Source organism: Eumetopias jubatus, unplaced genomic scaffold (assembly GCF_037043125.1).
Source record: "Eumetopias jubatus isolate StellerSeaLion01/CBP00866 unplaced genomic scaffold, mEumJub1_p1.0 scaffold_15, whole genome shotgun sequence".
Lineage (NCBI taxonomy): Eukaryota > Metazoa > Chordata > Mammalia > Carnivora > Otariidae > Eumetopias > Eumetopias jubatus.
In genome coordinates, this window is record NW_028274821.1 from 88,242,853 (window position 1) to 88,269,057 (window position 26,205).

At 55.1% G+C, this 26,205-nt stretch overlaps 1 protein-coding gene across 3 annotated transcripts; it reads left to right on the top strand.

Moving 5' to 3' along the window:
* The first annotated feature begins 220 nt into the window (after positions 1–220).
* On the top strand, positions 221–26,205 carry MIGA2 (mitoguardin 2). Of its 3 annotated transcripts, none has more exons than XM_028107801.2 (16): positions 221–303; positions 2,912–3,138; positions 4,015–4,225; positions 5,944–6,056; positions 6,936–7,053; positions 7,440–7,573; positions 13,434–13,551; positions 15,056–15,156; positions 15,755–15,870; positions 17,031–17,103; positions 17,271–17,357; positions 21,777–21,875; positions 22,208–22,342; positions 23,050–23,103; positions 23,877–23,993; positions 24,216–26,205. In XM_028107801.2, exons 2-16 carry the CDS (start codon positions 3,043–3,045, stop codon positions 24,420–24,422), a joined length of 1,779 nt encoding a protein of 592 aa, XP_027963602.1. In that variant the 5' UTR covers positions 221–303; positions 2,912–3,042; the 3' UTR covers positions 24,423–26,205. The 3 variants fall into 3 exon arrangements, with proteins under 3 accessions (XP_027963602.1, XP_027963603.1, XP_027963604.1); XM_028107802.2 differs by having other exon boundaries at positions 248–303; positions 2,957–3,138; XM_028107803.2 differs by lacking the exons at positions 221–303; positions 2,912–3,138; positions 4,015–4,225 and adding an exon at positions 5,746–5,829.

A 26,205-nucleotide genomic window follows, 5' to 3' on the forward strand; every position in this document is an offset into this window, starting at 1 on the left:
CGCCTCAGCCTCTTTAAGGGTGGCCCCGCCCCACTCAGCCACCGGAGTCAATCGAATCCCGACCGCCAATGGGAGGGGAGATCACTTCCGCGCCTCAACCGCACTTAGGGGGCGGAGCAGGAGCCGAGGGAGGTGCGGCCAGGCTGGTCACGTGACCCGAACCAGTGGCCGGAATTCGGCGGCGTTCATTGGGCAAAGGAGGGTCGGCCCCGCGTGAGGCCACGCCCCCCGCGGTGGCCGAGAGGTTGGTTGCGCGGGCGCCGGGGAAGGAGACGCTGCCCTTCCGCAGCGATGGGATCCTGGGTGAGTGGCGCCCCGGGTTGAGCTCGTGCGGTGGGCGACGCGGCAGGGCTCGGGACTGAGGCTTGCAGCGGGTGGGAACCGGGTCTGAGCAAGGAACTGGGTGGGAGCGCAGGTGTCCGGGCTCAGACTGACTAGAAGGGCCGGGGTTAGGATAAACAGGTACCCGGGCCGTGGGCGGCGCGAGGGGTGGAACGGAAGGGTACCAGGTTAGGTCGGTGAGGAGATGCCCGGGCCTGGAACGTTGCAGGGTCGCAGGTACCCGAACCGGGGCTAGGAAAGTACCCGAGATGGAGGGAGCAGGTGTGCCGGCCGTGGGTGGCGCCAGTGGGCACCTAGACGATCCTCAAGGATATTCCAGGGGTCGGGCAAGAGAAAAGGGGGCCTGAACTGGGGCTGCGCAGGGCGATGTCCGAGATGAGATGAACAGGTGCTGAAGAAGGGAATATTGCTGAGGTTCAGTGCGGGAGTGCCCGTTATGCATTACAAGTGCTTGGTCAGACTTGCAAGGTGTCTAGGGTGCCATGAACAGAGACTGGGCAGAGGGTGGTTCAGAGGAGTGCCTGGGCTCGGGACATTGCTGGGGTCAGGGAGGGAGGACGGGCTGCTCAGGCCAGACTCATTAATAGGATTGCCCAGGGCAAGGGAGGAGGTTGCCGCTGTGGAAAGTGTGGGTGTCCAAGCTGAGGGTGTTGTAAGTGCCACAGCGGGGGCCAAACGAGGAGGTTCCTGCCCAAGGTCATAGGGTGACTTGCCCAGCTGGGAATGGCGTTGGAAGTGTGTACAGGGTGGGAAACGTTGCTACAGGCTGTCATCATGGAGAAGAGGAGGCTTCTCCCCAGGTTGTGTCAGTGGGGAAGAATAGGGCACGGTTGAGCTGAGTCTGGATCCAACCCTGGAGTGAAGCAGGCTTGGGGGCCAGTGTTGTCACCTTGCACTTGCCACTCTTCCTCTCCTCTGGAGCAGCAGAAGCTGCTCTTGACTCTCCTGCAGGCAAGTAACCAGGCCTCCCAGCCCCGTCTCACGCCTGGAGCACGTGTTCGGGTTCACTGTTGTAGCTCCCTGTGGGCTTCTCACTTGCGCCCAGAAGTCCTTCAGGTGTGGCAAGGAGGAAGATGAGGGAGCTGTAGCAGGCGCCTCAGGGAAACAGCATAGCTTCAGGATCCCTTGCAGCTGAGGTCACATCCCAGCTTGGTCGGTCAGCGAAGTCAATCAGGTTGCTTACGTCTCATGGCCTCAGTTTCCCCATCATAAGCAGTGGTTGTCTCTGAGTGACTTGACTCCCAGCCAGAGCTTGTGGGAAGCCTGGCCTGTAGTGTAAGTGCTGGGGAGATAGTGGTTGCTGATCCTCTGGTGTTCTGAGGCCTGGGCCGGGTTGGGGGGATGAGAGGGCTGGCTTATGATACGAACCCAGGCCCTGACCCAGGCCCTGACCGCTGGAGGTCACAGCTCAATTCACAGCCTCCTGGCAGGATGTCTCCTACCTTAACAGCATGACCGTTTCCTTGGCCCTAGACTGGGTATTCCCCAACTCTCCCCCCTCATGCACACAGCCCGGCGCTAGATCTACACAGGCAGGATCGTCCATCCTTCCCGCTCACTGGGAATAAGCTGTTTCTTGTGCTGCTCCCGTGACTTTGGCCGCCACCCCAGGTTGATAGGGCCTGTTCTGGCCTGTGCATTCTTTCCGCTTGAGGTCCCAGGAGACCTTGAAGGCATCCTTGGTCTTTGTGGTGGCAGTTGGGGAGTGCTCTGCAGGATCTTGGGGACTGGGCAATGTGTGCTCAAGCCATTTATTCACTGACCTTGGAATGGGGAAAGTTGCTCTTGTAGTTTGTGGTTCTGCTGGGGCTTGCCACTTCCTGCCGCATGTCGGGTTTAGCTAAAGGGTTGTATTGAGCACAGAGTCTGAAGTCCAGTAGACCTTGGTCCAAGTCCTGGTGTTACCTCATACTAGCCGTATAACTGTGGACGCCCCCTGACTTAAAACCCCTCTGAGTCTCACTTTCCTCTTTGGAAACTGGCAGAGATGGGGCGCGGGGCTAGATAGCATCTCCTTCACAGAACTGTAATGATCCCGTGAAATAACATATGGAAAGAACCCAGTGCAGAATATACACATAGAGTGTAGTAGCTTTCGCTATTTGAGGGAGCACCCTGCAGCTTTCATAATACAGTCCACAGGAAATAAAAACATTCTTGGCTTTGTGGGAGGTGAAAAACATGTAATGATTCTCAGTCAGGGGCCTGACCCTTTTGTGGCCTGAAGTTTTTGTGTAGCCAGTGGACCATGGGTTGAAAAAGATGGTGCAAGTGTGGCACAAAGCCCCAAGTTGGAGAGTGACCTATCCATCTCCCAGGCCTTGGGTCTGTTCTTGGGCCAACATGCCAGAGACGCAGTCTTCTGCTCCTAGGGCTCAGGGCGGGCAGAGGGTATGTGGGACATTTGGCTGCCTTCCTGCTGGTGGTTGCAGAAGGCGGGGGCCTGATTTCAGGCCTGGTGTACCAGAGGTGGGCTTTGCTCCCACCTCATCCCCCAGAGCACTCTTACGGGCGTTTCGCTGTGCTCACATGAGCATATCCTTGTCTGACTTGGTCATCTGTCTCTCAGCTCTGTGGAAGGACCCTCTGGTATGTGTGTCCCTGTCTTTCCGAGGCGTGGATGGTGCCTGGGACCCAGCCAGCAGCCAGTTGAAGACATTTTCCTTGGGAGCTCTTAGACCCGAGGGTGCTGGTCCTGCCATGGCGTTCCGGAGGACTGAGGGCATGTCCATGATCCAGGCGCTGGCCATGACGGTGGCCGAGATCCCTGTGTTCCTGTACACGACCTTTGGGCAGGTAAACGCTGGGATGGGTTGTGGTCCTGCCTTTACCCCTCTGGCCTCTGAAACACTGAGCCACTCATCCCAGGGTCTCTAGCCTTTGGGAAAGCCTGTCTCTCATTATTGCCCCAGGCTTCTGGGGTCTTCTCTTTGTGCAGAGTGGGAATGACTAGGTGAGGAGTCTGGAGTCCCAAGCCCAGCCTTCACCCTAGGGCTGTGTGAACTCTTGGCCTCCGTGTTTCAGTTTCTCAGAGGGGTCAGTAATGCCCGCCCTGCCAACCTCAGGTGTTTGTGGCTGACCAAGTCTGCTGTGTGGGGTGCAGCCCCACGTGAGGGGCTCCCAGTTCAACAGGCAGAGAGTGAGGAGCAGGGAATTGTACAGATGGGGCAGTTAGGTGGAGGGAATGTTATCAACTTCAAGGAGTCATTAAGAAATGGGGTCAGGAGACCGAGGTTCGATTTCTGACTCCCCGTCACCTTGAGCACGTGTCTTAACCTATGTGAGCCTCCGAGTCTCACCTGGAAAAGGACAGGCATTCAGCCAGGGAGTGCAGGTAAAATCCTAGCTCTGTGCCTGGCATAGTAGGGGCTCAGTCACTGTAGCTGTTAGAATCACAACCGATGGAGTGAGGGACACCTGCTGGGCCCTAGATGTGATCTCTTTGGCATTGCCATTTTGCTGTCCCCAACCTCTTTACGTCCCCGTGGTCCACATTTCAGAGGTGCTGGCCCGGTGCCTCCTCGGGGGGGTGACTGCCTCTCATTCCTGGTCAGCAAATGGACCCCGAGTGCCTGAGGCCTCCTGTGTCCCTCAGGTGCTCCCCAGCACAGCTCTGCCCACCTCAGCTCCTCCGGGGAGATGTAGCCCAGCCGCCTCCCTCTTTTCCTGCAGTCTGCCTTCTCCCAGCTGCGGCTGACACCGGGCCTGCGGAAGGTCCTTTTTGCCACAGCCCTGGGCACGGTGGCCCTGGCCCTGGCCGCCCATCAGCTGAAGAGGCGACGGCGGAGGAAGAAGCAGGTCGGCCCTGAGATGGGAGGGGCATATCTGGGCACGGTGCCCCTCCCCATCCTCATGGCCAGGAAGGTCCCGTCGGTGAAGAAAGGTAGGTGGTGAGGCACTGGGGGAGGGCCTGACCTGGAGTCAAGTCCCAGCTGGGCCCCTGGTCCCTGTCGGATCTTGGGCTAGTGACGTCCTCTCTCCAAGCTGAGTTCCCCTCCGGGAAGCGGGGATGCAGCAGACCCTTCCCTGAGTCATCACCAAGTGAGGGATTTGGTGGGTGATGCAGCCAGATGCGCACGTCCTGTCAGTGGCAGCAGTTGTCAGTATCTGAGGACCCCTTGGGAACACCCGCGTCCAGAGGGGGCCTGGCAGGATGCAGCTCCTCTGCTCAGGGAGGGAAGCCCCCTGGCTCAGGAGCAAGAAGGGCCATGTGGTTCCTGAGCCAGATGGTATTCTCTCCATTCCCTCCCGCTTTTTTTTAAAAGTTAAGTTCAGCCTTTTGAGCATACAGTTTTGTTTTTGTTTTTTTTAAAGATTTCATTCATTTATTGGACAGAGAGAGACACAGCGAGAGAGGGAACACAGGCAGGGGGAGTGGGAGAGGGAGAAGCAGGCTTCCCGTGGAGCGGGGAGCCCGATGCGGGGCTCTATCCCAGGACCCTGGGGTCATGACCCGAGCCGAAGGCAGACGCTTAACGACTGAGCCACCCAGGCGCCCTGAGCATACAGTTCTTTATGGAATTTTGTGTAGCACCTGGAGTCCTGTATTTACACCACGTCGAGAACTGTACCACTGTGCTCTCAATCCCCACATCCTGTGTGGTCAGCGCCTCTCTCCTCTCCCGCCAGCCCCTGGTAGCCTCTGAGCCATTTTGTGTCTGCTGGTGCGGCTTTCAAAACCCTTACAGACCCTGTTCATTTTGTAACCCAGCAACCCAGTGTTTGCCACGCCTGAATATCATGGATCTCTTCCCTGGGCAGGAAGTCCTCACAGGCTCACATCTTGGGAGAAACCTGGTTTGAGAAGCAAAAATCCCCCTTGGGGCGCCTGGCTGGCTCAGTCAGTAGAACGTGCAACTCTTGATCTCAGGGTCATGAGTTCAAGCCCCACTTTGGGCATGGAGCCTACATTAGAAAAAAAAAGAAGAAGAAGAAGGAAAAATCCCCTTAAATGAAAATGAATTTTAGTTGTGAATTAGCATTGCAAAAGGGAAGTTTTCTCTTTACAGCTGGAAAAAGAAGTTTTAAGACTAGTCTAGAGCAGGCCCTGAGAAGCACTGATGTAGCTGGGTTTCTGTGTGCACGGGCCCCTGGGACCACCTGGATCTGCTCCTGTGGCGACCTCTCGCTTGCCTACCCCGTCCCACCACCACCACCTCTGGTGTTACCTTCTTTTCCCTTCCCTACTTTTCTCACTTAAAAAAAAAAAAACAGTTTTATATTTAAAGAAGCCATTGTCTCAAATTCTTTTTGGAAGGAGGAGAATTCCAAATCAGTCAATCAGCAACGCAGGGGAGACTGAGTGAGAAGTAGGCGGAGAAGTCGCCAGACCTTATTCTCCGGCTTATCTGGCAGGTCCGGGGCCTTCTGGGCCAGGCCCTGTGCTGGGCGACAGGGATACGGTAGTGAGCAGGATGACAGGCAGAGGAGTAGCACTCTGCTAAGCGCACGCACGAGGGCGCTCTGCCGTCCCCCTGACTTAGAAGGGTATGTAGGGCAAGCTCCCAGGTGAGGAGGGGGAGGGTTGTCTGGAGGTGGGAACAGCCTGTGCAAAGGCCGCACTCGAAGGCTGCGTGACCCTTGCCCTCCTGTTGCTCGCAGGCTACTCCAGCCGGAGGATGCAGAGCCCCAGTAGCAAGAGCAACGACACTCTGAGTGGCATCTCCTCCATCGAGCCCAGCAAGCACTCAGGCTCCTCCCACAGCTTGGCTTCGGTAAATAGCCAGGGCAGGGCACCAGGGACTTTGAGCTCAGGCCCTGGTACCGAGGAGGCTCTAATCTCTGCCCTCGGGGAGCTGACAGACTGGAAGGAAGACAGGAGAGATTTCCTTCGGTCTCTCATCTGTCCACACAGGCTTTCCGTGATTGTCACTGATCACTAACCGAGGGCCAGGCTTCGGTGAGAGAGAGGTGGATAGGGGCAGAAGAGAGGTGGGTGGTCTCTTGTGGGGAAGAGACTTGTCTATGAAAGTTCATTCATTTGTTCGTCAGACACGGAGCAGGCGTCTGCTTTGTGCCAGGGACTCTTTTGAAGATAAAGAGATAAATGAGACAAAGAGAAGTATATTTTCTCCTGGGGAGTGGCTTTGGGCTCCTTCGTTCATCTAGTGACCCCTTCGTGCAGTGAGCTCTGAGCCCGGCTCTGCCCTGGGAACCCAGGGGTGAGCAAGAGAGGGCTCTTGCCCTGGAGGAGCCCACATCCCGGCAGGGCGAGAAGCGTGGCGAGCATGGGCCCTGCCCTGTCCTGTGGTGGTGGGAGCTCCCTCAGTCTTCCTAGTCTCCCCAGTCACAGAGTGCCAGAGCAGGGAGTGGGCCCCGGACGGCTTCTGTAGGAAGCTGCTGGTTCCTGGGATGGCCACTGGTCTCTTTCCTCCCACTTCTGCAGTTTCTGTAAAAGTGCCACCGGGTGCTTAAAGTTGGTGGGACCAGGCCCTGCTGAGGGCTTGGCCGCGTGCCGGGGGCTGGCTTCAGGGATGGTCTTAGGAGAGGGTGTGTGACATAGGACCAGGCAGTGGGAGGGGCTCAGGTCCTACAAAGGGTCTGGGAGGGCCTTACCCCCTTGCCCTTGGGTCCTTGTGCTGCTTGGTGCCCAGATGGTAGCAGTGAACTCATCCAGCCCCATGGCTGCATGCTCGGGACCATGGGACACCGGAGGGATGGAAGAGTCTGTGACTACCAGTGATGGCAATGCGGAGAGTCTCTACATGCAAGGTACTGGCCAGGAGGCCAGCCATGGGGCCTCTTCCGGGGCAGAGTTGGGGGAAGAATGGCCTCCTCCCGGGAGCCCAGGCTGGACTCAGGACACCTTCCCAGGTGCTGGTTTGCAACCCCACTCCCGACCCCAAAGCCCTCATTCGGGGGTTTCTAGCCATTTGTGGATAGGGGACAGTCTCTGGGAACAAATCCAGTCTGAATGGCGGCCTGTAAACTGAGCCGCCTTGGAAAAGTGGCTAGGAGCCGGCTCACACAGTCCTGCCCGTTTCTGCCCTTTCGTGTCCTCCTGCCTCCTTGCCTCTCTGACCCCATCTTGAGTGTGGGGCCCGGCTGCTCTCCTCTGCCGAGGTCAGACTCTCCCTTGTCTTCCCGCCCGTGCTCAGGCATGGAGCTGTTCGAGGAGGCTCTACAGAAGTGGGAGCAGGCGCTGAGCGTGGGGCAGCGAGGGGACAGCAGTACCCCCACGCCAGGGGACAGCCTGCGGAACCCCGAGGCTGCTTCGGAGGTACTGTCTGAGGTAGGTTGTCCTCCCATGCGTCCTTCTTAGCTCCCAGCCATGGAGAAGGTTGGAGGGGGGGTGCAGAGAGGCAGCCAATCTTCGGGAGGGAGTGTAGCAGCCCCGCCTTCTGCTGGGTGGTCCCTTGTGCTCCTGGATGGTGGCAGTTCCACCAGGTGACATTCCACCAGGATATCAATCCACCCAAGGAAAATACACACGTAAGGTGCTTAGCACATGCCTGACGCATGTGGTAATCACTCAGTAATCCAGGGGATGATCACACCCCAGTCCCAACTATGTGAGGGGAAGGTGCATTTTATGAAGGACTGGCGGGAAGTAGCCTGTGTGCAGCTAAGTGGATCTCACAGCCTTTGTCTTGTCCTTTCTTTAGACTTTTTTTGTTTGTTTGTTTTTGCACTGTCAGTATTTATTTCAGTATCAGAAAAGAGAAATAAAGTGAAAAAAAGCTAACATTAAAAAATATTTGTGTCCTGGATGGACGTTTACTGAAGCATTATCTTGTAACGGTGAAAAACCAGAAAAAACTGGAAACGATCTGCGTGCCTATCCGTAGGGGTCTGGAGTATGATACTAGGGAAATCTGCGTAGGCTGATAGGCTGCTGTCTCCACAGTGTGTCATCAAGTGAAAAAAGCAAGATGTGGAATGCGTATAGTGTGACCCGTTGTGTATACGTGTTCAGAAAGACATCTATCCGTGCATACGTGTGCGAATGTGTAACTGCTGGTGTGTATGTGCGTTTTTACTTTCCTCTGGACAGATAACTCAGGAAACTGTTAACAGTGATCTGTGAGGATTGGTTCGACAGGGAAAGGTGGAAAAAGGCTTTTATTGTACTTTATTGTTTGGCCTCTCTAGTTTCTAGCTATGCTTATGGGCAGGGTTTATACGGGTGGTAGGATTGTGGACTGTTTCTGTTTTAGTCTTTATGCTTTTATGTATTAAAAAGAAAAAGCCCTATGAGCTCCTGGCCTCTGCTGGAGCGAGGACGAAGTTGGGGCTCTTTGGGGTGCACTCTGATAGTATCTGGAGAGTCCGTCAGGATCAACTTTAGGTGTTAAAAGGGGAGGTTAACCTAGGGAATTGGTTGCACAGGTGAGGAGTGTGTCCAGAGCTTAGGATTCACAGAACCTAGAACCATGGTGGGGGATAACCAGCAAGCGTCGCCCCAGCTTGGGTGGGGCGGGGCAGTGATATGTGTGAGGCAGGACTGGGAGGGGCGTTTGTCTGCCCATTGCCCCATCCCATGCTTCCTCCACCAATGCCTCTGTGGGTCATGAGCCAGTTGGCAGGGGAGCCTGGGAAACACTTTGCAGCACCTGGATGAGGACTTGCCTGGCACAGCTGGTAACAACTTGAAGGTATGGTGTCCTGTACCCCAGCTGGGAACATCAGCTCAGAGCCTGCGACACAAGCAGGAGCATGGTAGCTACAGGACGGAGGACATCGGAGACATGCCCCCAGAGGGTGACAAAGCCTCCGGTGCCCAAGGGCACAGCTGCATCAGGGATCCGCTATCTGTGGGCAGACAGCAGAGGCCTGCAGGAGGGTTTTAGGTCATGGAAAGGAAGGGAGACAGCTCTATTTCCAAAACGGTATCGATTGCTAATACTACATCTTGAAATTCTAGAACTTTCATTGATCTTATCGTGAAAGCAATGAAGCATTCCTCACAGAATAGTGAGAACTACAGATATAGAAAGGAGTGGGGGAGGAAAGTGTCCAGTCTTTGATCTTTGATCGGTGGCTCATGTTGTATGATGAGGCCCTCGGCCTCCCTGAGCACTGGGGCCCTTGGCGGGATGCCACGGCCAGCCCTAGGATCCTGGTGCAAAGTAGGTGCTCAGTAAACGATCTCTATAACCCTTCATCCAGACACAACTGCTTGGTGTCCTTCCGGGCATTTTTCTATCCTAAAAAGAAATTTTTTTAACAGGTTTATTGGAATATTACTCATATACCATCAAATTCATTTCAGTTCAATTCTGAATTGTACAATTCATTGGCTTTTAGTATATTCGGAGTTGGGTGTTCATCACCACAATTAATTTTAGAACACTTTCATCATGTTCCCATGGAGTCCCATATGCTTCATCAGACACTTTCCATCAGACACAGCCCTAGCCCTCCCCTCATCTACTTTTCATTTCTATGGGTTGGCCTGTTCTGGACATTTCTATAAACGGACTCATAATTAGTGGCCGTTTATGACTGGCCCCTTTCCTATAGCATAATGTTTTCAAGGTTCATTCTTGTAACTTGGATCACTACCTCATTTCTGTTTATCGCTGAGTAATATTCTATTGTATGGCTGGACCGCATTTTATTTATCCATCCATCGATGGGCATTTCGGTTGTTTTTACTTTGTGGCTCTTATGAGTAATGCTGCTATGACCATTTTGTGTGCAAGTTTTTGTGTGGACACATTGTTTTTAGCTGCCTTGGGTGTACTACGGTTAGGAGTGGAATTGCTGGGTCCTAGGATAATGCTACGTTTGACATTTGGAGGAGCCACCAGACCATTTTCCACAGCAGCTCCACCATTTTACAGGCCCACCAGCAGTGTAGGAGGGTTCTGGTTTCTCCACAACCTCGCCAGCACTTGTTTTCATCTGTCTTTTTGGTTCTAGCTATCCTGGTGGGTGCAAAATGGTTATGTCATTGTAGTTTTGATTTGCATTTTTCTGGGTTAACAGCGTGGAGCTTCTTTGCATGTGCTTGTTGGCCATTTGTATGTCTTCTTGGAAGAAACGTCTGTTCAGATCCTTTACTGTATTTTCAATTTGGCTATTTATCTTTTTTTTTTAAATGATTCAGCAATTTGATATATTACTCAGGGCTCATCACCGTAAGTGCCCGCTTCATCCCTTTATCTGTTCCACCCGTTCCCCCACCCAACTCCCTCATCTGGCATCCACCAGTTTGGTCTCTATATTTAAGAGTCTGTTTTTTTGTTTGTCTCTTTTTCTGTTTGTTCGTTTGTTTTGTTTCTTAAATTCCACATATGAGTGAAATCATATGGGATTTCTCTCTCTGACTTATTTCACTTAGCATTATACTTTGTAGATCCGTCCATGTGGTTGCAAATGGCAAGGTTTCATTCTTTTTTATGGCTGAATAATATTCCGTTGTATATATATACCACTTCTTCTTTATCCATTCATCTGTGGATGGATACTTGCATTTACAGTAGCCAAGATATGGAAGCAACCCAAGTGTCTATCCACAGACAAGTGGTTATGTCTTTTTAGTATTGAATTGTAAGGGTTTTTTTTATATATTCGAGATATAAGTCCCTTATCAGAGATAGGATCTGCAGATACTTTCTCCCATTCTGTGGATTGTCTTTTCACTTTCCTGATGGCATCCTTTGAAGCACAAAAGTTTTTTTTTTTTAATCTTTTGTATTTTTTTTTTAATTTTTTAATTTTAAGTAGGCTCCACAGCCAGCGTGGAGTACAGACTCACAATCCTGAGATCAAGAGTTGCACACTCCTCCGACTGAGCCAGCCAGGCACCCCTGAAGCACAAAAGTTTTTAATTTCAATGAGTTCAGTGTATCTTTTCTCTTTTGTCCTTTGCGCTTTGGGTGTGACATCCAAGAAACCGGTCCCTAACCCAAGACCACTTCTCCGAGAAAGAGCGCACAGACCTCTGCCAAAGCTACGGGGCTGTGCCGGCCTCACTGTGCAGGGTCAGGTCCTATCAGAGAATTGAGCAAAGCGGATAGTGGGTCCCGGGGTTCCATGGGCTCTGCTGGGGCTCTAGCTGAGTGAGCTGAGCCACTTAGCATCCTTAAGTTTTCTCTGTGAATCGGGGTCACAGCCATGCCAGCCTTCAAGGATGCTGCAAGGCTGAACAGCAAGGTGCCTGGTCCAGGGCGAGCACTTGGTGCAAGAACCATTTCCAGCATTGGGGAAATGGTTGGGACAGACCACATCTCCTGTCCTCCTCTGAGCTCTTCTGGCTCTGTCCCCAGTGGCCTCAGGCCTAAGCTGGCCCCCGGCCCCTCCCCTGGGGTCTGGTTACATACAGGTGCAGGATCTGGCAGCCTTGGTAGAAAACAGAGTTGGGCCTACCTGTGCCTGGCCCCTTGGCCTAGAAGCTCCTGGGATCAAAGGTGCAGTGCCTCCTTCTTCCCACGTACCAGCCTGGAAGCCAAGGGCAGGGGGAAGTCACTGAACCACAGGCTGTTGTGTCTTTGGTACAGTACTTTCCCAAGCACACACGGTTCATAGTAACAGTGGAATTGGAACCCAGCTCTTTCTGGGATCCTGTCTGCCTTCTTATTATAATGACATTATTATCATCGTACACATTATGTTAAATATGTATATGTTACGTGTTACATATTATGTGTATTACAGTATACTTTGGTATATATACGTTATATACTATATCATAGTGATTATTATATACTGTATCATAATGATTATTTTATACTATATGATAACACTTACTGGTCATCACCACAGGCCAACCTTGTGGGAAGGACTTTGCATACCTTCTCTCCGGCATGTTTTCCCTAAAATCCTAGGAAGTAGGTACTCTCATGTCAATTGATAGGTAAGGAAACAGAGGCTTAGAATGAGGAAGTAATTTACTTGAGGCCATACCGTTTGGAACTGGTGGTGCTGGGCTCAGGGCCCAGGTCAGCATTGTTCAGTAGGAAGCCACATAGCTCATTTAAAATTTCTTAGAGACCATGCTAAAAAGCAAAAAAGAAACGGGTAAAATCAATTTTAAGAACACATTTTATTATTTGTTTATTTCAAGTAGGCGGGCCTTGAACTCACGACCCCAAGATCAAGACCTGAGTTCAGATCAAGAGTCGGATGCTTGGGCGCCTGGGTGGCTCAGTTGGTTAAGCGACTGCCTTCGGCTCAGGTCATGCTCCTGGAGTCCCGGGATCGAGTCCCACATCGGGCTCCCTGCTCAGCAGGGAGTCTGCTTCTCCCTCTGACCCTCTTCCCTCTCATGCTCTCTGTCTCTCATTCTCTCTCTCTCAAATAAATAGATACAATCTTAAAAAAAAAAAAAGAGTCGGATGCTTAACCGACTGAGACACCCAGGCTTCCCTTAATAATAACGTTTTATATAATCTAGTATATGGAGTCTATTATCGTATCAACATGGAGCATCACTGAGCTATTTTATTTATTTATTTAAAGATTTACTTATTGGAGAGAGAGAGACAGAGATAGCGGCAGAGACAGCGAGAGAGAGCATGAGCAGGGAGGAGAGGGAGAAGCAGGCTCCCCGCTGAGCAGGGAGCCCGTTATGGTGCTTGATCCCAGGACCCTGGGATCCTGACCTGAGCTGAAGGCAGACGCTTCACCGACTGAGCCACCTAGGTGCCCCTTGTTTTATTTTTAAATATTTGTTTATTTGACAGAGAACGCACACGCTCAGAATGGAAAGGGGCAGAGGGAGAGAAACTCAAGCAGACTCACTCCCTACTGAGAACGGAGCCTGACGTGAGGCTTGATCCCACGACCCTGAGATCAAGACCTGAACCGAAACCAAGAGTCAGACACTTAACTGACTGAGCCACCCAGGCGCCCCTGAGAAATTTTAGAGTGTTCTTGTTTGTTTGTGGTTTCTGGGTACTAAGTATTTGAAATCCGGCCTGTGTTTATACTTAGGGCACATCTCTGCTGGGACAGACCACATTTCAACTGCTTGTTCGCTTTATGTGGCTGGTGACTCCTGTATTGGGCAGCTCAGGTCTAGACATGTACTCTTGCTGCTGGGCCCCAGAGCCTGCTCCCTTTTTCCCCCCCATCAGTGGTGAGGGGGGACCATAGGCCTGGGGAGTGTGGAGGGCCTGGGTTGATGTTCATTGTTTTCCTGGCAGCCAGAGTCACAGCGAAGGGAGTTTGCAGAGAAGCTGGAGTCCCTGCTGCACCGGGCTTACCACCTGCAGGAGGAGTTTGGGTCCACCTTCCCAGCCGACAGCGTGCTGCTGGACCTTGGTGAGCTGGCCTGGTTGCAGGCTGGAGTGGGGCGGGGTGGGGGCAGGGTGGAGGTGGGAGGTGGCGAGAGAACTGGGGTGTGGCTCCCTCAGAATCCTCAGAGCCTTTGGACCTCATTCGATCAGTGCCTTATTTGTAGGTGGGGAAACTGAGGCCTTAAGGGTTAGGCGTTTTGTTTTTTAAGATTTTATTTATTTGTGAGGAGAGAGAGCACAGAGGGAGAGTGAGGGAGAAACGGACTCCCTGCTGAGCAGGGAGCCCAACGTGGGGCCCAATTCCTGGATCCTCGGACCATGACCTGAGCTGAAGGCAGACGCTTAACTGACTGAGCCACCCAGGCACCCCTAAAATTTTATTTTTAAGTCCTCTCTACACCCATAACCCAGAGATCAGGAGTCACATGCTGTACCGACTGAGCCAGCCAGGCGCCCCAGAGGTGTTCTTTTATATGTAGAAGGCAGGAGCAGGGCTTGACGAGGCCCCGGGAGTCCCCGGACGCTGTGCCTCGGCCCATCCGCTGGGGAGAAGGCCTTCAGGTGTGTGTGTCAGCATCTCCTCTGTTGGGTTCCAGGCCTTTGGTTTGAGCCCTTTTCTGTGGCACCAGGTAGGCAGAAGGGATGGCTCATGGAGGTTAGTCGAAAACAGCTCTTGCTGTTGCTCCTTCCCCCCCCCGCCCGGCCCCCGACTGAGGTCAAGGTACGTGACATCAGGGAGAGAGAATGAAGCTGTTAGCTGGATGGCCAGTGTTCTCCTGGTGCCCACGGTGTGCCAGACCCCCTGCAGTGAGTGGACCCTGGGACCCTTCTTTGGGTGCTGTCAGCCGACTCCTGTGTCCAGCTCCCCAGCTCTGCCGGTGGTGACACAGGCCTGGCAAGGGCCGGCTACAGCGACACACCCTCCCACGGCCTGTCCCCGAGTGGCTTTACCTGAAGAGGAACCCTGGCCTACTCTGGCCTCCCCGTGTGGCAGAGAAGGCTGGTGGGGCCTTGAAGGCCATGGTCTCTGCTTATCTGTTCGACAGACCTTTCCTGAGTGCCCTCTGAAGGTCCAGACTCCCACAGCCCTTGAGCGGGTGAGTCTAGAAACACTGAGTCAGTGGCCGGTGCGTTCCCTTGAGCTCTCTGTCATCAGTGGCTAAGTTTCCGTTTGTCAGAGAGGGGAATCAGCTTGCCCAGGGTCACACAGTACAGCAGAGCCTGCCTGTGCAGAGTTCATGGGCCATCGGGCCTCGGGGTGCAGCTCTGTGGCCGTGGGCAATCCCCCTCAGGAGCCTCCTTCCATACCTAACTGTGCCCACCTCCAACGATGCTGTAGCATCGAGAGAAGCCATTCATTTGGGGCGATGAGCCTAGAATCTTCACGCATACGTGTTCAGTACACAGGAGCCGTGGGATCAGTGGCAGCAGCTGGCCCAGAATCCGGTCGGGCGCTTTGCATGCGTGCATTCCAAAAAGCCGGTGATTTTGGAGTCTCGGCTCAGCCCTTCTCTTCCTGCTCTTCCCAGAGAGGACCCTCATGTTGCCCCTGACCGAGGGCTCCCTGCATCTACGGGCGGACGATGAGGACAGCCTGACCTCCGAGGATTCCTTCTTCTCTGCTACCGAGGTGGTGGGGGGCGGGGTCGAGGGGCAGAGAGGGAGGGTGGGGTGGAGTGAAGCCCGGGCCCCTGTGGGACTCTCACCATGAGCACTCGGTCATGGGAAAGCGAAGGCATTTCCTCTGAGAGGAGCAGAATTTGGCAGTCCCCAATTGCCGCTCCCCGGGGACCCCATGCACTTGCCAGGGACAGGGAGGCGTGAGAAGCCAGGGGTCCTGGGTCCTGTGGGTGAGGGTCGGGGTCTCCACCCCCGTGGCTCCAGCGCACACTGACCTCTCCCTTCTTAGACTGCATGCTCATTGCTTGGCATTAGTCTCCTGCCACGGCCATGTGTGCCAGGCCCAGCTGCCTGCCTGGCGTGAGAAGATGTGGGCACCTGTCCAGTAGATGGTCCCTTTGGGTTGGGCCCCTGGCGGAGATGGGGCTGCTGAGGGCCAGAGCCGGACTCAGATTGAGGCCTCTTGCCTGTTGGGTCAGTGTTCCCTCTGGCATCCCCTCTGAGAGGTTGTCCTCTAGGGCGTCCCCTGGACAGGCACCCTCACCCCTTGGGATGCTGCTGACACAGGCGGTGACACCACCTTCCTCTTCCTGTGCGCCCTCCCGCAGCTCTTTGAGTCCCTGCAGGCAGGAGATGACCTGATCCCACTCTCCAGGCCGGCTGCCGCTTATGAGGAGGCCCTACAGCTGGTGAAGGAGGGGAAAGTGCCCTGCCGGACCCTCAGGCGAGCGTGTAGGGAAGGAGGCGGGGAGCAGAGGCAGGTGGGGCGGGCCCTGTGCCCCTTGGAGTGCTCGGTGAGGACCGTGGTGCTCTGGCAGCAGCTCCTGCCCGAGCCGTGGAGGGTCTAGAAAGGCCTGGAGTTCAAAGACAGGCAGGCCTACAACTAACAACCGCAAATTAATATAATTAATTAGTTAAATAATAATTGTTTCTACTTATTCTAAATTTTTTTTTAAAGGTTTTATTTATTTATTTGAGAAAGAGAGAATGAGAGAGAGAGAGCACGAGAGGAAAGAGGGTCAGAGGGAGAAGCAGACTCCTGCTGAGCAGGGAGCCCGATGTGGGACTCGATCCCGGGACTCCAGGATCATGACCTGAGCCGAAGGCAGTCGCTTAACCAACTGAGCCACCCAGGCACCCTCTACTTATTCTAAATTATCACAGGGATCTAACCACAGAAACACAGTGGGCTCTCTTCCAAAGCCCTGTGTCCTGAAGTAATCCATCTTAGCGGCAGCCCTGAAGCCGGGCCCTGGGGGACACACAAACCTGATTTCTTCCAGGTTCTGCCACTTCCGAGCGTGTGGCCCTGGACAAGTTGCTTAACCCTCCTCAGCCTCAGCTTCCTCATCTGTGGCATATTTAGGTTTCTGATCTATCTTAAGTTAATTTTGCTGTTTGAGATGAAACTCAGAACTTGGCTTTTGGCCATGACTCTATATTTAAGTACGTGTGTTTAAAGTTCACTGACTGAAAATGGTTGAGAGTCCTGGTTACCAATGTGAATGAGGGGAGCCAGACCGGGGCGGGGGAGGCCTGCAGGTGCCCCAGAATGGCTGACAGCTGGGAGCAGGTAGGTCGTTCCAGTCCTCTGCCAGTGAGGGTCCTTTGCTGGCTGGGGCCTGAAGGAGGCCAAGGTCAGCCCGACTCCCAGGGCCCAGACCCACCAGCTGCGCTCAGTGCCACTGAGGACAACACACCCTCACGGAGCGTCCAGTCAGCCTCTTCCCTTGGGTTTGGGGGGCACCGAGGCCTAGAGGAAGGCAGGCACTTGCCCAAGGTCATACTGCCCGGCCAAGATAGGACCACTCGGGGCTCCACCCTGACCTGGAGGGCATTGCTGGGTAGGTCCCAGGGGGAGTGACTGACTGTGTTTCTCCTCAGGACTGAGCTGCTGGGCTGCTACAGTGACCAGGACTTTCTGGCCAAGCTGCATTGTGTGCGGCAAGCCTTTGAGGTGCGTGTCAGGGGCGCCTGGAGAGGACAGAGCCGGGGCTGGGGTAGTCGGGCAGGTCTGCCAGGCCCTGCTACCACACCCGGTTCCTCTGCTCAGATGGATCACCTGCCTGCCCCATTCCAGTGACATCTCGGCCAGCTTGCTCCCCTCCCTTCCTCGTTCCTTAGGGTCTTCTAGAAGACAAGAGCAACCAGCTTTTCTTTGGAGAGGTTGGCCGGCAGATGGTGACGGGCCTGATGACCAAAGCTGAGAAGGTAGCTTTTTTCAAGTTTTCTTCCCACCTTGCCTTTTTTTTTTTTTAAGATTTTATTTATTTATTTGACAGAAACACAGTGAGAGAGGGAACACAAGCAGGGGGAGTGGGAGAGGGAGAAGCAGGCTTCCCGCTGAGCAGGGAGCCCGATGTGGGGCTCAATCCCAAGAGCCTGGGATCACAACCTGAGCCGAAGGCAGAGGCTTAACAACTGAGCCATCCAGGCGCCCCGCCACCTTGCCTTTTTTAATTTTAATTTTTGTAACTTTTATTTGGTTCTGTTTAAAAAAAAAAAAAAAAAGGCAAGCAAGCCCGGAATGCGTGGGTGGCTCAATCAGTTAAGCGTATGTCTGTTGATTTTGGCTCAGGTCATGATCTCCGGGTCATGGGATTGAACCCTCGACCGGGCTTCCTCTCCTTCTGCCCCCTCACCACCCCGCTCGCACTTGTGCCCTCTCTCTGTCTCAGATGAATAAATAAATCTTAAAAAAGAAAAACAAAAAACAATTTGCAATCAAGCTGAGGAGCTTTGACTTCATCCTGAAGGCTCTAGAGGAGCTGGGAAAGGCTTAGGGGGCATTTCCTGTGCTGATTCTGAAAAATACGGGTCTGTATTGCTTTTTATGTCTGAGGCTACTGTCACCAGGTTTTATACAATTCAGCGGCTCCAAAATGCAAACCTTAGAAGGTCTCCCTGAACCTGCCAGAGGGAGCCACTGCCCCAGTCTGCTGTGTTTCTCCTGCCCGGTTTCATGGACTAACCCTTGAACATGGTTATACAATTTCCAAGGTTCCCTCCAGACTGTTCTGCAGCTCTGTTTTGTTGTGTAAGAGTGGATCTTGTCCATCGGTCCACATCAGTGGATGCAGTCCCTTTTTTTTTTTTTTTTTAAAGATTTTATTTGACAGAGCGAAAGCAGGAACACAAGCAGGGGGAGCGGGAGAGGGAGAAGCAGGCTTCCCGCCGAGCAGGGAGCCCGATGCGGGCCTCGATCCCAGGACCCTGGGATCATGAGCTGAGCCAAAGGCAGATGCCAAACGACTGAGCCACCCAGGCGCCCCGATGCAGTCACTTTTATCGATGGCGTGGTAATTCCTCGGGCAGGCTCACTGTGGTTCATCTGGTCCTGCAGTGGAGGGCCATTTGGGTTGTGTTGGATTTGCCACTGTCACACTGCTGTTATAATCCATCTGTTACAGACCTCTTAGGGACCTGTGGTTTTCTGTGGGGCAAAGCCCAGAGGTGGCAGTCCCATGTCTCGGGCATATCTGAGTGTTGCCAGTCTAGTCTCGGAAATGGCTTAACAGCCACAGTGCCTGCCCGCGGTATAATCGTGTGTGTGTCCTTACATGTCGCCAAACGCAAGGCATCGGTGACTGGACGTTAGTAACCCTTTTAATCTATGTTATCCATTCTTTCATGTTTCTTTGATTGTTAATAAGGCTGCATGAATTTTCATGTTATTGGCCACTTGTTGGCGCAAAGCCCTTGAAAACACCTCTCCCCTGAGTCCTTTTCACCTCACCCATCCAACTAGTGGTTCTAAAACGCACCTCTGGGGTGCCCAGCTGGCTCAGTCGGAGGAGCATGAGACTCTTGATCTCGAGGTCATGAGTTCGAGCCCCACGTTGGAGGTAGAGATTACTTAAGTAAGTAAACTTTTAAAAATAAATAAATAGGGCGCCTGGGTGGCTCAGTTGGTTAAGCGGCTGCCTTCGGCTCAGGTCATGATCCTGGAGTCCCGGGATCGAGTCCCACATCGGGCTCCCTGCTCAGCGGGGGGTCTGCTTCTCCCGCTGACCCTCTTCCCTCTCGTGCTCTCTGTCTCTCATTCTCTCTCTCTCAAATAAATAAATAAAATCTTTAAAAAATAAATAAAAAATAAAACGCACCTCTGACCTCGTCACCCAGCTGCCTGAAATGTTCCCTTGCTCCCACTGTCCTTGAGGTAAAGACCAAACTTTGTTTCGTGGCCGGCTGCCATGCACACTTTGCCCTGTCCAGACTGAAGGGCTCAGGCTTTGTTTATTTTTTTTTAAAGATTATTTATTTGAGAGAGAATGAGCGAGCAGGGGAGGAGGGGCAGAGAGACAGGCAGACTCCCCACTGAGCGGGGAGCCCGCTGCAGGGCTTGATCCCAGGACCCTGAGCCGAAGTCAGATGCTTACCTGACTGAGCCACCCAGGCGCCCCGAAGGGCTCAGGCTTTTAGTGTATACCCATACCAGACTTTCTCCCTGATCTGGGCCTTTGCTTGGTCTCTCCACACCTGTAACACTGTTGCTCGATGCTGTTGTCCTTAAACTACTTTATTGTAAACACACACGCAGGAGCATAAAGTATATATCTATAGGATTTAATGAATGAAAAAGTGAATCCCTGTGTACCCAGCACCAAGGCTAGGAGGTGGGACTTATACCAGTGCCTAGAAGCTCCCCGGTCCCCCTTCCTTCCCCTTCTCCTTGGTTCCCCGTCTTTTAAGTCCCTGCTAGCCACCTCTGTCCCCAGGAGGGCTTCGCCAAGAGCCCTTGGGTTCACCCTGCCAGCGTGGCCCCATGACCCGGCATCCTGTTGACAGGATGCTCTCTCTCACTGCTTGCTGAGCTCCCTAAGGGCCAGGACCGCAGCCGCACCAGCATAGGTGTGTGCCTGGCCCAGGGCCTGGCATGGGGCGGGTGCTCCGTTAAGTGTTCATAATTATTCTTCCAGCAGCTGCTGTTTACCCAGCAACGAACCCGGCGCTTTATTCGCGTTTCTTCTAGTAGCTCTTTTGGTCCTGACTGCAGTCTCCACTCGGTAGATAAGGAAACCAAGCCTGGGGAGGGCCAGGGGCTTGCCCGGATCCCTAAGTGAGGGAAGGGCAGAGTTGGCATTTGAACCCAGGTTGGCCTGACCTCAGCTGTGCCCTTGGCCTGTTCTCTGGTTCTCTGTGGCCTCCCAAGACAGTGAAGGAACAAACAAGTGAAGGAAGGGCCGGTGAGGCTAAAGTGGGTGTCAGGCGCTTAGCAGAGGTCTGTTCTCTGTGGCCGCTCCCCAAGGGGCCTGGGAGGTGCAGCTGCCCTCGCTCTGCCCCCACCCCAGTGTGGGACGTAGGTTTCATGAATGGCTGGGTAGCAGCTCTGGAGAGCGGAGCCTGCACTCAGCCCTGGGACTGGCGCAGGGATGAATGCCCTGTCAGACTGTTGCAGGCAGGCGGAGCCGGGGCGGGCCCCCGGGGAGGGTGCTTGTTCTGTGGGCAGCACCTAGGCTCTGAACTTGCGAGGTCAGGCCCCGTTGTCGCTGTGTGTCCACGCGCCGGACCTGCGCCCTCTCTAAGCCTCCTCTCCTCCTGCGTTCGTGGGCACGTCTCTGGGGACCTTGTGAGATGGTGTCAGACGTGCTTGGCCACCAGCCCTCATCTTCATCGTTCTCCTTTACATGTGAGGAAACTGAGGCTCGGCGGATTAAGGCGTGGTCTGGGCTCATCCTAGCAAATTCTCTTTAAAACTTAATGAAAATAGGTGGTTTGTTTTTTTTAATGATTACAAAAATATTCATGCTTATTTTAGCAAAACCCAAAAGACACATAAAAACAAGAAGAAAACTTGTCCCCCACTCCACCATGTTCCCATTTTGGTGAACACCTGTCTGGTGGCCCCTCCACCCAGGGTTCTGTGTCAGCTCCTGGCTCTTGGGCACATCATTGATCTCCCAAAGCCTCAGTATGCCTTTCTATAAAGTGGGTGTGCTAGTGGACCATCCCTCTTAGTACCGCCTGAGTTAGATGCATTGATCCATATGAGAACAGACCCTGGTCCCCCCTTAGCTTCCCTCGTCCGTGAGTGCACATCTGCGTGTGCACATCCACATGTGCACAGCGTATCACAAGCCCCAGCTGAACCTCCCGGTCCCAGAGAGCGCAAGATCTCTTCTGTGTGCCGAGAGTAGCAGCAGGTCTTAGACACTATTCATCCAGGCACTGGGCTGATCGTGTTACGTGCACGAGCTCACTGACTCCCCCAGAATAGGGCCAGGAGTGTGGGCCGTAGCTTCTCCCATTTCACCAGTGACACCCAGGGGCATGGAGATTTTAATCTTTGGTTGCTTGACTCAACCTCCTGTCCGCACGCATCTTTGCAAAGTGAGCTCATGCTGTCGTGTGTGTGCATCTCTTGGGAGGCATTTGGTACTCAGCTGTGAGTTTATCTGAGACGTTGTGGCCTGTGCTGTTGTCGGATCTCTCCTGGACGTGCCCCGGTCTCCAAGAGGCATGTTGCTGTGGGCAGAGGACACTTCTTGCCCGTTTTCTCCATGGCCGCCACTCAAGGATCGACCTCAGCCCTGCCTTGGCTTGTCCATCCACAGGCCTGTTCCTGTGGATCTTGTCCAAGTGAGTCTTATAGCCTCTCATGACCAGAATAGGCTGTGCTTCTCCCCACAGAGCCCCAAAGGCTTCCTGGAGAGTTACGAGGAGATGATGGTCTATGCCCTGCGGCCCGAGACCTGGGCCACCACACGGCTGGAGCTGGAGGGCCGTGGGGTGAGTTGGTTTATGCTGAGCCCCAGTGCCGTGGGGTCCCTTATACCCAAGATCCTCAAGCGGTGGGGGGGGGGCGGTGCCGGTGCGGAGCTCTGCCTTGATTCCGAGGCCTGAGATGGGCCCATCGCTGCTGCTAGCCCTTGGTTCCTGCCCTGCCGTGGGCCCCGGCTGTGGGGGACACAGCCCCAGCTGCACCCCATTGTGACCCAGAGATGTGCCCACTCACCCATGCGTTCCCACCCAGGCCCCCACGCACCTGTACCTCTCTGGACTTGGTCTTCCCATCTGGACAGTGGGCCTGCAGCCTTCAGAGCATCCCTGCCCTCTCACAGGTGGTGTGCATGAGCTTCTTCGATATTGTGCTGGACTTCATACTTATGGATGCCTTCGAGGACCTGGAGAACCCTCCATCCTCAGTGCTCGCCGTCCTGAGGAACCGCTGGCTGTCAGACAGCTTCAAGGAGACGGTGGGTGGCTGCCCTCCGCATCCAACACACATACTCATGTCACCCCATGCCTTGGCCCAGCCTCTGCTTTCCTTTGGGCACCGAGCCTGGGCCCCCCACCCGGCAGGCAGCAGGCACGCCACTGGGCGGGTTCCTCTCCCCTGCGTAATGTGCAGCTCCCGAGTCTGGGTAGACCAGGCATCTGCTCTGCAGCAGCTTCCCAGGGGGACCCCGTTGTTCTCTGCACCCGCGTAGGACCTGCATGGTGGGCGTTGTCCTTCTGCATTGTGGTCTCTGTTAATTCTACTCAGTTTTAATGCATCTTACTGAGTTAAAACAGGAAAAAGAAAGGAACAGCAGAGGAAGCTGAGTATGGGGCCCTGTGGGGCAGGCGTGACCTGGGGCTGGTCTTCACGCAGTTTGCAGGCGGTGACCGTGGACCCCCACAACCTCTGAATGTGGTGGGGTGTGGGGTCATGGCCATTTTACAGAGAAGGAAACTGAGGCCTGGAGAAGTTCAGTGGCTGGTCCAGGGGCCCCACAGCAGTGTTAGAATCAAGTTCAGGTTTAGGTGTGGCCGGTTCCTAACTGAGGGGAGGGAATCAGCAGAGCTCAGGCACCAAGCCGCATCTTTCTGCTTGGGGTGGTGGGAGCTGGGGGACACAGATAGAGCCTGCAGGCCCGGCCTGTCCTGCTGAAACCTGGGTGGGGTCCCATCTTTGGTTTAGGCTCTAGCCACTGCTTGCTGGTCAGTCTTGAAAGCCAAGAGGAGACTGCTGATGGTGAGTGACCCCCTCGGGCCCCGGGCATGGTACCCACCTCAGCTGACCCACCGGCATGCCCTGGCTCTTAGTCTGGGGGCAGGGGCGGGTGGGGGGCGTGGGCAGAAGAATGGGGCTGGTGCAGGGAGGTCTTGCTAAGCCCCCAGGCCCTGTCGTACCTCTTGGCCTCTGCCACAGCTCCTGCCGTTAGCTCTCCCTTGACCAGGAGGACCTCAAAGACACACATGGGTCTGCTTCGTCTCCTCCCCAGGACCCCGCACAGCACGGGGCCATGGGGAAATGTGGAAGGACTCAGAGGGGAAAGGGCATCCTTGAGGGAGGAAAGGCCTGCGCAAAGTGGTGGCAGCTGGCTTGGTAGAGGCATCTGGTGGGGGCAGGGTGCCCCGGGAGCAGGCAGAGCAGCCTCCCTCCCGCCCCCAGGCCGCTGTTAATCTGCTCTCCCAAGCAGGGACTGGCAGCTCTATCTGGGTGCGATCCATTCTCCCCTCTGCCAGCCAGGCTTTGCTGCCCGGCTGATACCAGCTGCCACTGCCAAGTACACTGGGCACCTCCTGTGCTGAGCCCAGCCCACCCCCTCCTCGTGCAGTCCTCATAGCAACCTCGAGGTTACCCCCTTCTGCAGAGGTGGAGGCCCCTGTTACTTGCCTGGGGTTACCCAGCAAGCATACGACTGAGCCAGGCCTCCCTCCAAAGCCCAACTCTTCTCTAGGCCCCCAGGGCCCGGCCGCCTCCCCCGGCTGGCGTCCCAGCCCTCAGCTTCGCTACCCTTGCAGGTGCCCGATGGCTTCATCTCCCATTTCTACTCCGTATCGGAGCACGTTAGCCCCGTCCTAGCCTTCGGCTTCCTCGGACCCAAGCCCCAGCTCTCGGAAGTCTGTGCTTTCTTCAAGGTAAACGGAGGGCGTGGCCTGCCTGGGCTGTCGGGCGCACGCGGGTTGGGGGGTGCCTGGAGGGAGGCCAGCCCACAGGGGTCTGCAGGAAGCACTGGGAGGGCAGAGCCTGCGGATGGGGTGGGGCTCCGGTAGCCAGGGCGGGGCTCTGGGTGGTCTCGAGGGCATCTGTGCTGGGGGGACGGGGCCCGAATCCGGGCCCACGCCAGCCTTGCCCCCCAGCACCAGATCGTGCAGTACCTGAGGGACATGTTCGACCTGGACAACGTGCGCTACACCTCCGTGCCGGCCCTGGCAGACGACATCCTGCAGCTGTCCCGGCGCCGCAGCGAAATCCTGCTTGGCTACTTGGGGGCGCCAGTGGCCAGCAGTGTGGGCCTGAACGGGGCACTGCCCCGAGAGAATGGGCCCCTGGAGGAGATGCAGTAGCGGCGGGTACAGGCTTGGGGAAGGGGGCTGCCTGGGCCTCGTCCGCCTGGGCGATGGCCATGAGAAGGTCTTCTCCTCCCCTCCTTTGGGTTGGCATTGAAGGGCCTGGGGATCCATGGCCATCAGCAGGGGCAGAGTCTGGGCCTGGGTGGCCAAGGGTGATTGCCCCTGACCTTGTCCCTCCTCATCATTTGGGAATCCCTGCCAACTGCCTTGGAGAGGGTTGGAGCCCCTGGGAGCCCGCCTGACTGCCCTCAGCTATCCCTGGGGGAAGCGGCGGCTGGACCAGTGACCTGCAGGGCCCGAGGGAGAGGAAGGAGGTGGGGGAGAGGGGGTGGCATTGTGAGGAGAGGTGGGACAGGCAGACCCGGGATGCCCTTGGTGTGGGACCCCAAAACCTCCCCCCACCCCAGGGCTGCTGATGAGGGGGGCTGGGAAGGAAGAGGTGGAAGATGGGGGTGGCAGGGCTCTGGGGTGAAGGCCACGATGTCCTGAGCTAGAAGGAACCTGGGCTAGACAGCCTCTGGCTGCCCAGTCACACTGGCCCCCACCCCTGCCACCACCCTAGAGAGTTTGCAGCTCCAGAAAGTGAGGGTGGGGTCACAGAGTGCCTGGGGAACACCTTGGGAGCTGGCAGGCCTGGACCATCCAAGGGTGGGACAGGCCGGGTCTGCTTTCCTTGTGCTCAAGTCTGGGCAGGGACTGGGCCCTTGGCGAACCCAAGCACGAAACCAGAATGCTGTCTTCTGACATGCCCTCCTCCTGCCAAAGACTGTCATTTCTCTTCCCCTTTTGCCACCACCAAAGACGGAGGAGGTGGGGCTGGTCCTCCCGCCCACCCACCTGCCTCTGTGAGCCTGTACCCCCCTGGGTGGTGCTAGGGCTGAGCTGGAGGCTCTGACCAGGGCTCATCTCAGGCCCGTTGCCTGTGCTGCCATTGGTGGGGGCCCAGGGACCACATCAGGGAGGTCAGAGGACACACAGGGCTGGACCGAATCCCCTGCCCTCATTAGGACAGGAAACTTTGCCAGGCACTTTGCCTTTGGCTCGACGCACAAATGCTCTAGCTGTGCAGTGGCTGGTCCTACAGCTGTCCCCACATTGTCCCCACATTGTCCCCATGTCTGCGGGGTGCTGTCAGCCCTGCAGACTTACTTCTCTCACAGTGTTTTCACTGGAGGTGGGATGTTTTATTTATTGCCTTAACACTTTATTTTGAGGTTCTGCCCCTTTCAGGCCGAGAAGCCACCCAGAGACACTGAGGCCTCTTTGGTCTCCCTACTCCGGAGGACTGGCTCCTCAGACCAGGGCCCCTCTCCCCTGAAAGGCAGAGGGGTCCCGGGAGGGAGAGAGAGGAGAAACACAGAGGGATGGTGTGGGCCCGGCCCATCAGCTCGGAGCTCATTCCCCCTACCTGCACGCTCCCTCCTGTTCCCCAGACTGGGGGGCCCAGTGTTGAGCCAGGGCTCCGGCTCCAACCCCCACCCTCTGAGGTTGGTGCCCAGGAAGGAGCAGCCTCCTGGGTGGGAAGGCCTGGGGTGGCCCTCCTCCCTTCCAGCCCCACATTCAGTTCATTTGCACTTACCCCGCGCTATGAATGTCATCTTGAGCCTGGGCCCCGGCCACTCTGATTTGCTCACAAATCACTCAGAGTGGCATTTTCATCTTGTCTTTGTTTACACGTCCATGCACTGCCTTGGGCACTTGATTTGTTGCAGCTTCCAACTTTTGTATGGTAGAGTGTGTGTGCATCGACTTCCAAATAAATGATTTAAACAATGTC